The sequence below is a fragment of the Mirounga angustirostris genome, unplaced genomic scaffold (assembly GCF_029215605.1).
Source record: "Mirounga angustirostris isolate CCGP_5_RB_7025 unplaced genomic scaffold, mMirAng1.0.hap1 SCAF_6, whole genome shotgun sequence".
Taxonomy (NCBI): Eukaryota; Metazoa; Chordata; class Mammalia; order Carnivora; family Phocidae; genus Mirounga; species Mirounga angustirostris.
In genome coordinates, this window is record NW_026991714.1 from 25,621,604 (window position 1) to 25,634,738 (window position 13,135).

Consider the following 13,135-nt stretch of genomic DNA (forward strand, 5'->3'; position numbering starts at 1 on the left):
GCAGCCTTCACTTCCCGAGTTTCCTCCCCTGCCACCCCAGCCTGGGACTAAAACAGGAGCCGCAGGCTGCAGGAAATTCTAGCTGAGAATGGAACAATGCAGACCGTGCACACAGGGGTCTGCTTTAGTGATGTGGGCCTCGGGTTGCTGGCTGAGCCATGGACAGCTGTCCATCTGCTGGGGTCCAATGCCCCGCCCAGAGGAGGGGTTCTCCGGACTGCCCCCCATATGCCGAGGCTGTCACTCAGGAGGCTCCCAGGTTGTGGAGGCCAAGCTACGTGGGGCAGGGCGGGGAGTACGGGTCACAAAGCTGTTTCCCAATTTTTCAATTCAGGTGGACAGTTGGGACAATGACAAGACTAATGCCACTGACTGCATCTGCTGGAGAAAAGGAGCGAAAGCTTCCCCAGTGCAAGCCTCCTTGCAAAGGAGAGCCTGGAGGTCTGGCACTGTGGCCAGCTCCAGGGAGAAGGAAGGAGATGTCCTTTCATGGGACTCGGGAAGCCAAAGAACCTTGGCTCATCAAAGAGAAGGGGAGAGGCAAGAATCTCCCCCCACCCCCACCTCTGAGCCACGTGCACCAGGCCAAGCCCCACTCACCCCACTCACCGCCTCTGCCTCATTCAGCCTCCTTCTTGCGGTACCAGAGGCTCTCTTCCAGCCTGCAGCAGGAAGGAAAACTCCAGGGTCCCAAATTGCACATAAGTCAATCAACCTGTCACAAAGCAAAAGCACAAAGAGCCCCAGGGTCACTCTAGGAAAGAAAGAGAAAAGGTTTGTGGTTTGCAGTCTGTTCATTCACTGGGAAATTACATCATTGTCCACACCCATTTGGAAAGTTTTGCTTAGCATAACGACATCTTTGTTTAAAGAAATTCACGGCACTGTGCAAGAAACAAGAGCAATTCTGCAAGGTGCCTAAACATGTCAGACTTTGGTGGTCTCTTTCATCCATAAGATCATTATTAGTGCCCTGACATCATAATCTAATTGCTTGATTCCCTGTTCACCTAAAGAAGTTAAGCCGTATCTTGGAGAATTTCTCCTATACCCATGGGGGAATTTACCCATAATTATCTCATTAATTGTCTTAACTTAGGAGAACTATTATTAGGTTTTTCTTCCCCACCTACAGATAATCAAACTGAGTTCACCATAAATAAATCTATAACATTGAAAGGAGATCTAATTTTAGGGTCAGGGGATATGGATTTGAAGTTCTAATTTGTTATGTTATTTAGGGTGGATCACTTCCCTGCATATGTCTCACAGTTTCTTCATCTGTAAAATGGGGAGAAGTTTCTACTAGTTAGAACTTACAGGTTCAAGCCCAGTGCTAGTCCTTCTGGGCAACCATTTAACCTTTCTCGGTGCAGATAACATATCTCACTTAATCATTTGCTTTAACATTAAAATGTGTCTGCAGGAAATGGTAAAATCCACCTTTGTAAAGGGGAATGTGGCAATGTCTATCAAAATACGCATGCACTCACTCTTTGATTGGCAATCCCAGTTCTAGGAATCTGAAATATATCCTACGTGCCTATGTTGTGATCTCTACTATTAAGTGGAAAAAACATGATAGGGAAAAGTGTGTTTAATATGCTATCATTTATTTAAGAAAGGGAGAGAAATGCGAAGATAAATGTGTATCTGCTTATTTTTTTTCCAAAAAGACGATAAAAAGATAAAGCATAAAATAAAATTTAAGGGGCGCCTGGGTGGCGCAGTTAGTTAAGCATCAGACTCTTGGTTTTGGCTCAGGTCGTGATCTCAGGGTCATGAGATCAAGCCCCACTTGGGCTCCTCACTCAACGAGGAGTCTCTTGAGACTCTCTTTCCCTCTCCCTCTGTCCATTCACCTCGTGCAAGCACTCTCTCTCTCAAATAAATAAATAAATCTTAAAAAAAAATTGTAAATTTTAAAGACCTACAGAGGGGGAGGTATGAGGTGGATGGGACAGGGATAAAAGCTGGGTTTTATTTATTTTTAAAGATTTTATTTATTTATTTGACAGAGAGAGAGACAGTGAGAGAGGGAACACAAGCAGGGGGAGTGGGAGAGGGAGAAGCAGACTCCCTGCTGAGCAGGGAACCCAATGCTGGGACTTGATCCCAGGACCCTGGGATCATGACCTGAGCCGAAGGCAGACACTAAAAGACTGAGCCACCCAGGTGCCCCAAAAGCTGGGTTTTAAATAGACCTTGTTGTGTGAATTTGCTTTGGAACATGTAAATATCTGACATAATTATAAAAGCACAATTAGTATTTTTAAAAGAAATGCCTAAAATTAAAATAAAATGCAACAAATGAGTTCATGTGTCCGGTTGGTTTGCACTACACATAGAGAAATTAAAACACAGTAATTTGACTGAATATCCTTGGAAGAATATACCTAAGCATAAAAGGAACTGCCCCACTCCCTGTGCCCCTCCAGCCCTAAACTGTTTTCAATAATCATATTATTGATGGTACTGTTATATTCTTCTTATTGTTATTCTGAGAATTTTATAGTGTATTGTGGGATAAGTCAAAGGAATAATACTACTAATGTTGCTGAGAAAAAAGAGTTTCTTCTTGAATGGTGATACAGATGTAAGATTGATGAGATCAGGTAAAAAGTCTATAGCCCTGATTGTTTACAGCAGTAACAGAATGAACTTCCTATGTTTTATCTTCCACACGTGCATGCATGCATGCATGAACACATGTGCACACACAAGCATACTCCCTAGCTCTGTTCACTGTAAGACCTAGAAACAAGGATCATCCCAGGAGGATTGAGCACCCCTGGCAATCAGTTTATGAACTCTAAATACTATCCCCCCCCCACCCCAAAGTAATCAGGCTTCCTCAGGGAAATGTCTGAAGCAGCAATTGTACAAGATAAGCCTAGAACATCTCATCAAACCAAAAGAGCAAATGCTGTGTCAAAGACTACAAGAGTCATGCCAAAAGGACTCAAAAGCCAACCAGAATAAGGTTTCCTTGGTCAAACTGGACATCAACAAGGATCATAACTGCAACAGATTGAAACATAACAAATATGTTACAAATCCATAAGAATATCTTTTACAACTCCAAATAACCCATTTTGAGGCTGTTAGGGAAATACTTCATTATTTTGAAAATGGGTCAATAAAGCAAAAGAAGAAAAGGTGGGTAGGGGTATAGTGAGGCAGGATTGGCCTTGTACTGATGATTGTTGCAGACAATGATGGGCATGTCTGGTTCGTTATGTAATTCTCTCCTTTGCAAAACATTTTCAAAATACAAATACATTTTAAGTGATAGAACAGACTGAGAAACAAGAAATCATTAGAATGCTAATTCTTTCAAATCATAGTTATTTAATCGTAACAGCAATCCAGTCTGATGATGAAGGATGCAGATATCATCATCCCCATTTCACACTGGAGGAAACAGGTGGAATAAACCCATTGAGTCAGTATTCAAACCCACATGTTCTTATCCCAAAGGCTCACTGTTCCACAGCTGCTTATTTAATATCTCCATCTGCATATCTGGGTTAATAAAATTTTTCTTGCCTATATGAGGACATCAGGGGGCTACAATGAGATAATGTGCGAGAAAGCACTTGAAAAACAAATCCTCGTACAAATATTTTACTGTCATTTGAAAACTGGGGGTCAGATCTGCCCTATGAGGTTGCTGTGAGCATCAAATGAGAGCTGTGATTTGAAGAGAGATGGATAGATATAAAGACAGACAGACAGAAAACCTTAAAGATGAGGAGGTTATAACTACCCCCAATGTTTTTATCATCATCACTCACAGGACTTCAGGGTTAAGCGAGAAGGGAAACTTAGAATCCATGGTAAAGACTCTCTACCTGACCCTGGGGTAAGAAGATTCCAGGAAGGACACCTGATGCTCTGGGGAGGAACCATGATCAAGAAAGACACCCAATATCCCACAGGCTGCAAGAAGAGTGGCTCTCGGTCACAGATGGGTGAGGACCACTCCCAGGTTGCTGGGCATCCTATGTACTGCCTCCAGCTTCTAGAAGGCCAGACACCTGCTGGGTTCCTCTGAACGAGGCCTGGGTTACAGGGGGCACAGTGGGCAGTGGAACATGCTCCCCAGCAATAAGGGGCAGGCAAAGCTTGTCCAACTGGTGACCAGAAGGAATGTCTGGGGCTGCTCACTGGCTCCCAAACTGCTATCTCTTGGTCTTCTTATCTCAGCGTCTGCATGGGAAGTGTTTACAGATTTCTTCTTAGCAAATGTTTATTCTCAGATTGTCCTGCCCTTGGCCACAGCATAAAAGTGGGTCTGGGGAATCTCCAACACTTTCTTGCCTTAGAATTCTATGATTCTATAAGTGTATATTTCTGAAGACATACAAAATCAAAATTCTCCTGAGTCCTGGCTCATGCCCCTCCTCCCTTTGGATATTTCATCTATGCACAGGGAACAAAGACTTATTTTGTCTCTGTCTTTATTTCTTTCTGGAGGTTCTTACTTAAGCTAAGCATTTAAAAAATTATTTTACTTTTTTTGAATAGGTAATCCCTTCACATGATATGAAATTCAAAAGATGCCAAAGAGTATATAAAATACATTAAAAAGTTTATATGAGTATATATATAAGTAAATTCCCCTCCCAACCCCATCCCCCAGCTTCCCAGTTCCACTTAGCCCCTCTCCCTGGCCTGCCACTCTTATCAGTCTCTTGTGTATCCTTACAGAGGCTGGCTATTTATACAGAGATATACTTTTTTTTTTTTAATTACAACATACGATACATATTTTTTACCTACCTTACTTTTCTTGGTTAACAAACATATTAGATATCTTTCTATATTAGCTCAGGTAAAACTGCTTTTAGGAACTTCATAGCATTTCATTGTATGAACATATCATATTTATGTGCTCAATCCTCTACTCTTAGACATTTAAGATGTTTGTAATCATCAGATGTGGAAAATTGCTCCAATACATATCCTTGGATATATGTGATTTCTCACACTTACAAGAAAGATTATTTTTAAGATAAATTCTTGGATACAGAATTACTGGGTCAAAGGGAATGTGGCCAAATTGCTCTCCATGAAGGCTGTGGCAGTTTATACTCCCACAAACAATATTTAGTTTCTGATTCCCACTTCTCCAATATGCTGTATTATTAGGGGGGTTTTGTTTGTCTGTTTGTTTTTGTTTTTGTTTTGTTTTTTTGGTCTTTGTGGTTCACTTATTATGAATGAATTTGAGTATTTTCTTTTTCTTTAATTGTTCCTATTCTTTGCTCATTTCTCTACTGGGTAGTTGGTTTATTCTTATCAGTTTGAAGGAACTCTTTAGTTAATAGGAAAATTACCTCTTTATCTATAAGAGGAGCTTAAAATTGTCCATGTCATTATTTTTATCCTGAATTTATCTGTGCACTAAATACATACTTTAGAAAAGAAGAAAAATCTCAAATCAATAATATGAGGTCCCACTTCAAGAAAGTAGAGAGGACCAAATAAACTCAAAGCAAGCAGAAGAAAGGAAACAAGAAATAGCAGAAATCAATGAACTAGAAAGCAAAACCAATATAGGAAATCAATGAAATGAGCTGGTTCTTTTTTCTTTTTTTCCCCCCTAACATGAGCTAGTTCTTTGTAAAGATCAATACAATCAACAAACCTCTAGCAAAACTGAAAAAGAAAAAATTGCTAGTATCAGGAATGAAAAAGGGGATGTCATTAAAGACCTTCCAGACATCAAAAAGATAGTAAGAAAACACTACAAACAACTCTACAAACATACATTTAAAAACTTACTCAAAATGGACCAATTCCTCAAAAATGCAAACAACCACAACTCCTAATATGTAACAGATAATTCAAATGGCTTTATAATTATTAAAGAAATTTAATTCATAATTTAAAACTCCCAAAAGAGACATTTCCAGGCCTAGACTGTTTCACTGAAGAATTCTAACAAACTTTTAAAGAAGAATCAACACCAATTTTAGAAAATCTCTTCCATACTATAGAAGAGAACACTTCCCAATTCATTTTATGAAGCTATGTGACTCTGATACCAAAATCAGAAAAGACAGAAAAAAAAAAAAGAAAAAGAAAACTAAAGATCAATAATACCTCTCATGACTATAGATAAAAAACCTTTTAAAAATTAGCAAATAGAATTCAGCAATATATAATATAAAAAGAATTGTACACTATGACCAAGTAGGTTCATTCCAGGGAGGCAAGGCTGGCTTACTATTTTAAAATCATCAAAGAAATCCACCATATTAACAAGCTAAGGAAGAAAAATCACATGATCCTATCAATCAAGGCAGAAAAAGCTTGACAAAATTCAACACCCATTCACGATTAAAAAAAAAAAAAACTCTCAGAAAAAAATTTGAGAGAAACTTCCTCAACTTGATTTTTAAAAATCTACAAAACATCCACAGCTAACATTATACTTAATGGTGAAAGACTGAATGCTTTCCCCCTAAAATTGGAGACAAGGCAAGGATGTGCACTTTCACCGATCTTACTCAAGATAGTGCCTGAAGTTCTAGCTGGTGGAATGAAGCAAGAAAAGGAAATCAAGACCATACAGGACAGAAAAGAAGAAACAACACTGTTTCTATTTGCAGATAACATGGTGGTCTATGTGGAAAATCTCAAGGAATCTATAAAATAAAAAACAAAAAACCCATTTGGAACTAATAAATGGAATCATCAAGATTTCAGGATATAAGGTAAGCATTTGAAAACCAACTGTGTTTCTATATACAAGCAATGAACACATGGAAAAATAAAAAATACAATACCATTTACAACCCCTCAAAAAATGAAATACTTAGGTATAAAATGAACAAAATGTACAGGATTTATATGCAGAAAACTATGCAATGCCTATGAAAGAAATCAAAGATCTAATGGACAGAGAGACACATCATGTTCATGGATTGGAAGACTCAACACAGTAAAGTTGTGAATTCTCCCCAAACTGATACACTGGCTTAATGCAATCTCTATCAAAATCCCAGCAGGATTTTAGTAGATACAGACAGATTATTCTAAAATTTATATGGAAACATAAAGGAACTAGAATAGCTAACAAGATCTTGAAAAAGAAGAAAAACATGGGAGGGAGCACTCTACCCCACTGAAAGACTCATTATTTAGCTCCAGTAATAAAAAATGTGTGGTACTGGTAAAGGAACAGCCACATAGATCAATGTAACAGAATAGAGAATCCAGAAGTAGACCCACATAAATAGGTTCAACTGATTTTTGTCAAAGATGCAAAGGCAATGGAGGAATGGAGGAAAAGAGTCTTTTCAACAAATGGTGCTGGAGCAACTGGACATCCATGGGCAATCAATCAATCAATCAATCAATCTCAACCTAAGTCCTTATACCAAAATGGACTCAAAATGGATGACAGACTTAAATGTAAAATGTAAACTTATAAAACTTGTAGAATTATAATAAGAGAAAATCTTTGAGATCTAGGGGTAGGCAAACAGTTCTTAAGTTTGATGCCAAAAGCACCATCCATAAAAGAAAAAAACTGATAAACTGGATTTCATCAAAATTAAAAACTTTGCTCTGCAAAAAGGACGAAGAGTGGGAGAAATCACACATATGACAAAGAACTAGTTCTGGAATATATAAAGAATTTCCAAAACTCAGCAGCAAAGATGCAAACAATTCAATTGGAACACAGCCAAAAGACATTTCACTGAAGTAGATATTCAGATGGCAAATAAGCACTTGAAAAGCTCAACATCACTAGCCATTAGCGGAATGCAAATTAAAAATGCAATGAAAAGGAAAGAAACAAGACAACAATGAGCTATCACTACACACCTATCAGAATGGTTAAAATAAAAAATAGTGACAACATCAAACACTGGTAGATGTAGAAAAACTAAATCACTCATACATTGCTGGTGGAAATGTAAAATGGTACAGCCAGGTTACAACACAATGTGGCAGTTTCTTAAGAAATTAAACATGTAACTATAATATGACCCAGAAAGTACCCTTCTGCACATTTATCCCAGAGAAACAAGGACTTATATCCACATAAAAACCTGTACAGGAATGTATATAGCAGTTTTATTCATAGTAGCCCCCAAATGGAAACAATCCAAGTATCCTTCAATGAGTGAATGGTTACACTGTGGTATAGTATAGTGGAATACTACAGCAGCAATAAAAAGGGAAGAATTATTGATACGTGTGGTAACTTTGATACATGTGGTAACTTAGATACATCTCCAGAGATTTATGCTGAATGAAAGAAGCCAATCCCCTAAAGTTAATATACTGCGATTCCATTTACATAACATTCTGGAAATGACGAAATTATAGAAATGGAGAACAGATTAGTGCTTGCCACAGATGAAGGAAGTTGGGTTGTGGTGGGAGGAGATGGGTGTGGCTTTAAAATGTCAACAAGAGGAGTGGTGCCTGGGTGGCTCAGTAGGTTAAGCATCTGACTCTTAGTTACGGCTCTGATCACAGTCTTGTGGTTGTAGGATCCAGCCCCGTGTCGGGCTCTGTTCTCAGTGTGGAGTCTGCTTCAGATTCTCTCTCCCTCTCCCTTCTGCTCACTCTCTCCCTCAAACAATAATAAATAAATAAAATCTTTGAAAAAAAAATGTCAACAAGAGGGATCCTGACTGTGAGGGAAATAGTTTCCATCTTGACAGTCTATTGTCAGTATCCTGGCTGTTAGATTGTGCTATAGTTTGTTTGTTTGTTTGTTTAGAGGGGCAGAGGGAGAGAGAGAATCTTAAGCAGGTTCCACGCCTAGTGTGGAGCCCACTGGGGGGCTTGATCTCATGACCTGAGCTGAAATCAAGAGTCAGATGCTTAACCAACTGAGCCATCCAGGCGCCCCAGGTTGTGCTATACTTTTGCAAGCTACTATTGGGGGAAGCTGGGCAAAGTACATAAGGGATCTATCTGTATTATTTGCTACAACTGCCAGTGAATCTATAATTGTTTCAAAATAAAAAGTTTAATTAAAAATAGTTTTCAGTTGATTCTCTTTGCAGTCTATGTAAATATAACATCTCTTCCTTTCCAATTTTTATACCTCATTTCTTTCTCTCAGCAGAGCAAATTTAAAATGCAAAAACAAATGCAAAACAAATTAGGAAGAAAAATCTGCTACTACATAAAGTAATACAAACTAGACGGAAATAATTTTTTTAACATATTTTCATTATGGGCTAGCATGGTTTACAGAATTTTGACAGTATTTCTAAAAACAAAAACACTTTCTCAGATGTATTTAAAAGCTATTTCTCCTCAAAATAAATTGCCCAGTGCTGAGCATCATGAGTGTTCAATAATGACATTTCCAAGAAAAGAGATTCGTTAACTTTCCTTGATAACTTGCTTCACTGAGTGGATCTCACATTCCAAAGGTGCAAAAAATCCAGCTAAAATCGGACACTGTTATTTCAGTACAGTTGGACCTGTGTTGTGATGCCAAAAGAGATTCCTAACTGTAAGGAAGATGGGCATTTGCTCTGGAAAGTTCAAGATTGATGTGAGTACTCTCACTCACAGATCCAACAAAATTAAACCAGTCCAAACAGAACAGTAAACAATGTGGAGAAGAATCAGTATCTTCAAAAATTACCCCAGGTGATTGCTGGTGATAGTGGGGAATCCAGCACCAAGCATGCCTCTACAGCTATGCCTGCCCCAGTCTGTAGGGAGAATGACCAGGATGGGCTAGGGAGCCCTGCACGGCCATTTGAAAGACACTGCTAAGAGTATAAAGGACAAGCAACAACCTGGGGGAGAATGTTTGAAAAACACAAGTCTGATAAAAGGCCAGTCACAGAATATATCAAGAATTTTCAACTGATAATAAGAAAACAAATAACCCAGTCTATGGCCATACCAGCCTGAATGCGCCTGATCTCATCTGATCTAGGAAACTAAGCAGGGTTGGGCCTGGTTAGTACTTGGATGGGAGAAAACAAATACCCCCCCCCCAAAAAAAAAACAAGCAAAGGATGTAAACATACATTTTCCCAAAGAAGATATGTTTGGCAAATAAGCACACAAAGAGATACTCATCATCTTCAGTCAAAAGGGAAATGCAAACTAAAACTACAATGTGATATGATTATATATACCTGCTAGAAGAGCTCAAAAAAGCTCACGATACCAAGTCCTGGTGAGCATGTGAAGCAAACAGAACTTGCATACATTGCTGATAGGAATAAAAAATGGCACATCACTTTGGAAAACAGTTTGGCAGTTGTTTAGAAAGTTAAACATCCAGTTAATATATGACCTAGTAATCCTACTCTTAGGTATTTATCCAAGAGGAATGAAAGTATATGTCCACACAAAAACCTACATGTGGATATTTATAGTAAGTTTATTCATAATTGCCAAAAACTAGACACAAGCCAAATGTCTGTTAACAGGTGAGTGGGCAAATAAACTGTGGCACATAATACAATGGAATAGTACTTATCAGTAAAAAGAAATGATCTACTGATACATGTAGCAAGTTAGAGGCATCTTGAAGGTATCGTGTTAAGTAAAAGAAGCCAGTCCCAAAGGGTACATACTGTATGGTTTAATTTATATGACATTCTAGAAAATGCAAACTCTAGAGACCTAATAAGGGCTAGGGTCAGTGGGGGAGAGGATTAATAAAAAAGTGGTACATGAGAACTTCTTAGAATGATGGAGAGGTTCTGTATCTTGATTAGGGTGGTGGTAACATAACTATATGTACTTGTAAAATTCATAGGGCTCGACACCTAACACAGGTGAATTTTATTCTATGTAAGTTATACCTTAATAAATCTGGCTTGGAAAAAAGAAATCTTATGGTACATAAGAACACCAGTTAAGACCTAAGAGAAGATACTGGGTATGCACACACCTGGCAAAAGATTACCATCAAGAATATATACAAGGAGCTTCTATAAGCAAATAAGAGGATAACAAACGAACAGAAATAAAGGCAGGAGACAAACTGTAATATATGTGGCTAATAAACATAATGGTGATCTGGGAAATGCAAATCAAGACCATAATAGGATACCAGTTTATACTCACTCAATGAGCAAAAATTACTAAGTCTAACCATATCAAGTGTTGAAAGAGGTGGAAGATTTCTTATACATTGCTAAGGGTACAAGCACTCTGGAAAAAGTTTTACATTGCCTCCTAAAATTGAACAATCACAAACTATGATTTAGTAAATCTACTCTTAGATATATACCCATAAGACACTCTCGTACCTGCACAAAAATGTTCCTCACATCCCTATTCACCATAGCAGAAACCTAGAAAGAGCCCAAAAGCTCATCAATGGAGAAATGGATAATTAAACTGTGGTAGAGTCAAACAATGAAATATTACACAGCAGGTGAAATAAGTGTGTTAGAGGGCTATGCAATAAGAGAAACTAGGATTCAAGATAATGATTACTACATCTCAACAACAAAACCAACAACCTGACTCAAAAATGGGCAAATGGCTTGAGTAGATGTTTCTCCAGAGATATACAAATGGCCAACAAGCACGTGAAAAGATGTTCAACATCACTAATCACTAGGGAAATGTAAATCAAAACTACAATGAGTTATTACCTCACATGCATTAGGATAGCTATTACTAAGAAAACCAGAAAATAACAATTCGGTAAGGATGTGGAAAATTGGAGCCCTCCTACATTGCTGGTAGGAATGTAAAATGGGGCAGCCTCTACAGAAAACAGTATGGCAGTTCCTCAAAAAATTAAAAATAGAATTACCATATGATTCAGCAATCCCATGTCTGGGTTCCCAAAAGAACTGGATGCAGAGTCTTCAAAGAGGTATTTGTATGTCCGTGTTCATCCCAGCATTATTCACAATAGCCAAAAGGTGGAAGTAACCCAAGTGTTCATGGATGGATAAACAAAGTGTGGCACACACACACACAATGGAATATTACTCAGCCACAGAAAGGAAGGAAATTCTAACATGTGCTACAACATGGATGAACTTTGAAGACATTATGCGAAGTGAAATAAGCCAGTCAGTCACCAAAGGACAACTACTGTATGCTCCCACTTATATGAGGTGCCTCGTGTAGTCAGGTTCATAGATGTGGAAAGGCGAAGGGTGGTGGTTAGGGACTGGGGGTGGGGTGGGGAATGGAGTGTAGTTGTTTAATGGGTACCGAGTTTCAGTGTTGCAAGATGAACGGAGTTCTGGAGATCAGTTTCACAACAATGTGAATGTACTTAACCCTACTGAGCTGTACACTTGAAAATGGTTAAGATGGTGTTATGTCATGTATATTTATCACAATTAAAAATTAAAAAAAAAATTTTTTTTTTAAAGATTTTATTTATTTATTTGAGAGAGAGAGAACACATGAGAGGGGATAGGGTCAGAGGACGAAGCAGACTCCCCGCCGAGCAGGGAGCCCGATGCGGGACTCGATCCCGGGACTCCAGGATCATGACCTGAGCCGAAGGCAGTCGCTCAACCAACTGAGCCACCCAGGCGCCCCCCCAAAATTTTTAAATTAATGATTACTTCTGGTAGTAGGGAGCTAGAGAGGATGGCTTGGTGGTGGTGGTAGCGAAATTCTAAGATTAGATATTTTCTAATTATCAACGTTCTATCATTGGTTGTGGGTGTGGGTTTGAAGGTACTTACTATATAAATAAATAAGTAAATGGATGGATGGATAAATGGAAAAGTGAAAAAAATCGGAAAGGAGAGAAGTTACGGAGATGGAAGAGAGGGAGAGAACAGGAATAAAAGAGAAAGAAAAATAGCAAGGGCATGCAAGACTGATGATAAGAGTGAGTCATGAACCAAAGATCACGGCTAACACAAGGCTGTGCACCTGAGGTCCAAAAATAAAAGAAAGTTTGTTCCAGTGGGTCAAAAGAATCCTAAATTATCTACAATGAAAGGGATCTCAGAAATTTCTAATTGAAGTCCATCATTTGATGGGATGAGAAAAGTGACTCAGAGATACATGAGAAATGTGAATGAAGCTCAAAGATGTTCTGTAATCTCTCTAAGGTCACACAAATATCTACATCCTAATCCTTTTGCAGTTAGGCTTGCCAAAAAAGGCAGCAGCAACGAAGGAAAGTTAAGAACATTCACTC

At 38.5% G+C, this 13,135-nt stretch overlaps 1 protein-coding gene across 19 annotated transcripts in view; it reads right to left on the reverse strand.

Moving 5' to 3' along the window:
- Nucleotides 1-13,135, reverse strand: part of NFASC (neurofascin) — a 181,561-nt gene that overhangs the window by 95,874 nt on the left and 72,552 nt on the right. For 17 of the 19 annotated variants that reach the window (XR_010412210.1, XM_064593938.1, XM_064593937.1 and 14 more), the window contains exon 2: nt 601-715. The exons of 1 other annotated variant lie outside the window; for it this stretch is intronic. Coding sequence is in view for 17 of the 18 variants with exons in the window: in XM_064593938.1 (XP_064450008.1) it covers nt 601-715 (115 nt within the window). In the remaining variant the exon portion in view is untranslated. The remainder of the gene's footprint in view (nt 1-600; nt 716-13,135) is intronic. One more of the 19 variants, XM_054507929.2, reaches the window with a different exon arrangement.